The 2,416-nt window shown below is 35.7% G+C and overlaps 1 protein-coding gene across 1 annotated transcript in view; it reads right to left on the reverse strand.

Annotated features, from left to right (window-relative positions):
* Positions 1-1,075, reverse strand: part of LOC107752626 (nuclear pore complex protein Nup155-like) — a gene marked incomplete at its 5' end in the record, with an annotated part of 1,694 nt that extends 619 nt beyond the window's left edge. The window contains 3 exons of the mRNA XM_016568641.1: positions 569-679; positions 755-875; positions 962-1,075. Coding sequence (XP_016424127.1) covers positions 569-679; positions 755-875; positions 962-1,075 — 346 coding nt within the window. The remainder of the gene's footprint in view (positions 1-568; positions 680-754; positions 876-961) is intronic.
* Positions 1,076-2,416: the final 1,341 nt, after the last annotated feature.

The raw sequence follows: 2,416 nt of genomic DNA on the forward strand, positions 1-2,416 counted from the left end.
TTGAGACTTTAGTCTTTGCAACTTTACAGATCTTCTTTATGCACCAAGAGCTTGTAACACTCCAAAGAGAAAGGAAAACTTGAAATCGCATCATATGACCCCTTTAATATACTATATAAGTATATTAAATAGCATACACTAATCCAGAATTAAGTTTTGATATATTTACAGTAGGAGATTTACAAAATACCTTCAAGGAACATGATCTTTACTTAATATCCTAATGATTTTTGGCATAAAAGAAAAATCTATAATTTTGACCCATACAATGTATTGTTGGCTATTGCTACAAATATCCCCCAGCGACTTAAGACTGCTTTTGTGCTCCAGGCTCACATATTATACTCAGCTTTTTTGGCTTCTGATCGCAAATGTAGCCAAACTTTGGAGCGCTTAGATTAGAGAGCAAGATCCTGGCAGATCGCTAGGTCCGGTCCTCACAGATAAAAGCGCGGATAGGCGGAATCGAAATATTAATTTGACAACAAGTATCCGATTCCTGACCTTAAGTATCCGATTCTGGAATTAAGTATCCGATTCCCAACCCTAGTTAGTGATAAACTGGTACCTAATGGGAAGTATCGAGGTGTTCCGGCGTATAACTTCCCCAGCGACACGAGCTTCAGGCTCAGAGCTCTCATGCGGTCCGCCGGGCTCATGGCCACACTGTCGCTCAGCTCTGAAACACAACAGCAGCCGTCAGACACAGCGACCCACAGCACAGCGAGAGGACAACCTCAGCGAGAGCTGTTACCCTTCTCCACGATCTCCTGCCACAGCGAGTGCACCAGGATGGGGTCCGAATGCCCCGCGCAGTGAATGATGGCCAGCTTACATTCCGACAGCCGGAAATGATCCGCAAACTCACCGTACAGCTGCAGACACATGAAAGAAACGGGTTTCTGAAACACATCAGATCATGAGGTGCTTTAACAGCATTTACAGCAACGCCTCTATTCACCTTGGTAATGTCCATGAGCTCGGAGTCCAGCTGTGTAATGGCTCCCTGCACCGAAGGATGCTGGGAATACTGTCTGCGCAGGGTTTCCTGGATCTGCACCTGAATGCGCACCACCTGCAGGATCACAGCAAAATAACACCGAGATCGTGATCTGGCTCAGTGCACTTATCCGATCACAAAGGTTGCGATTTCAATTAGGGCTGCACGATTATGACAAAAATCATAATTGTTGATTATTGCCTTGAAATTGTAATTGCGATTATTAATTACGATAATTACAATTTACATTGAATGATGTTTATACCATTGTTTGATAGGGCTGTCAAAATTGCTGAAACTAAATTCGAATTTTTTACTTAAATATTATCAAAATTCGAATATAATTCGAATTAAAATGCATAATTTCAGTTAGGGTGAAGAAAAGCTTTTGGCTTCTCTCCTGAGGCCACAAGATGGCGCATCGAGCAAAATATTACTAATGCACGTACTCAAATAACTGAAAAACCTTTAGTGCTTTTCTATAGTATTAAGCATAAAAAATATGAATGGTATTATAATGTTATACTAAAACAATGGAAAAACCCTTAAGATAACATGTAGAAAGAAAAAAAGCATTTTAAGCACGCAGAATAACATAAGTGGACTTTTAACGATTAATTGCTGCTTTGAACGATTACGTAATTGTGGCATCCATAATTGTAATCGCGATTAGAAATTCGATTAATTGTGCAGCCCTAATTTCTATACAGAAATACATGCACTGCGTGCTTCACTGTTCACAGAGCCGAGGTTTTCAACAGCTCAGAGCCAGTGTTATTATTGTAGTTTTCATTTTAACTTTAGTTTAAGTAATTGTATGTGCTTTTGCCATTTTTATTATTTTTTTGCTTTATTTTTATTTCAGTGTTTGTAATTAATACTTTAACTGAAATGTGAGGTCAGTTGCAATAACAAAACTTGGTTCTGATTGTGTAAAGTTCAATAAAAGAAGCATTAAAATAAGTTACAAAAAAAGAAAAGAAAAAAAGTTACCATTAATCTTTCTCAAAAGTAATAAAAGAATTATTACTGATCTTGATTTCATTTAGTTGGTTCATTAAAGTATTCTTTAAATTAAAAAAATAAAATAATTATTCACTCAAAAAAAATGCTTGTCATTTTAATTTCATTTTATATTTCAATGCAGCTTTTATTTTTATTTCAGTTTTAGTAATTCATACTTTAACTGAAATGTAAGGTTAGTTGCAATAACAAAACTTGGTTCTGAATGTGTTAAGTTCAATACAAAAAAAGAAGCATTAAAATAAAAATTTTTAAAACGGTTACCGTTAATCTTTCTCAAAAGTAATAAAATAATTATTATTCTGATCTTGATTTTGTTTAGTTTGTTCATTAAAGTATTTTTTTTTTTACGTTGTTGTTATTTTAGCATGTGTGTTTGGCTCAGTGTTATTT

This window comes from Sinocyclocheilus rhinocerous, unplaced genomic scaffold (assembly GCF_001515625.1).
Source record: "Sinocyclocheilus rhinocerous isolate Xijiao unplaced genomic scaffold, SAMN03320098_v1.1 scaffold2818, whole genome shotgun sequence".
Taxonomy (NCBI): domain Eukaryota; kingdom Metazoa; phylum Chordata; class Actinopteri; order Cypriniformes; family Cyprinidae; genus Sinocyclocheilus; species Sinocyclocheilus rhinocerous.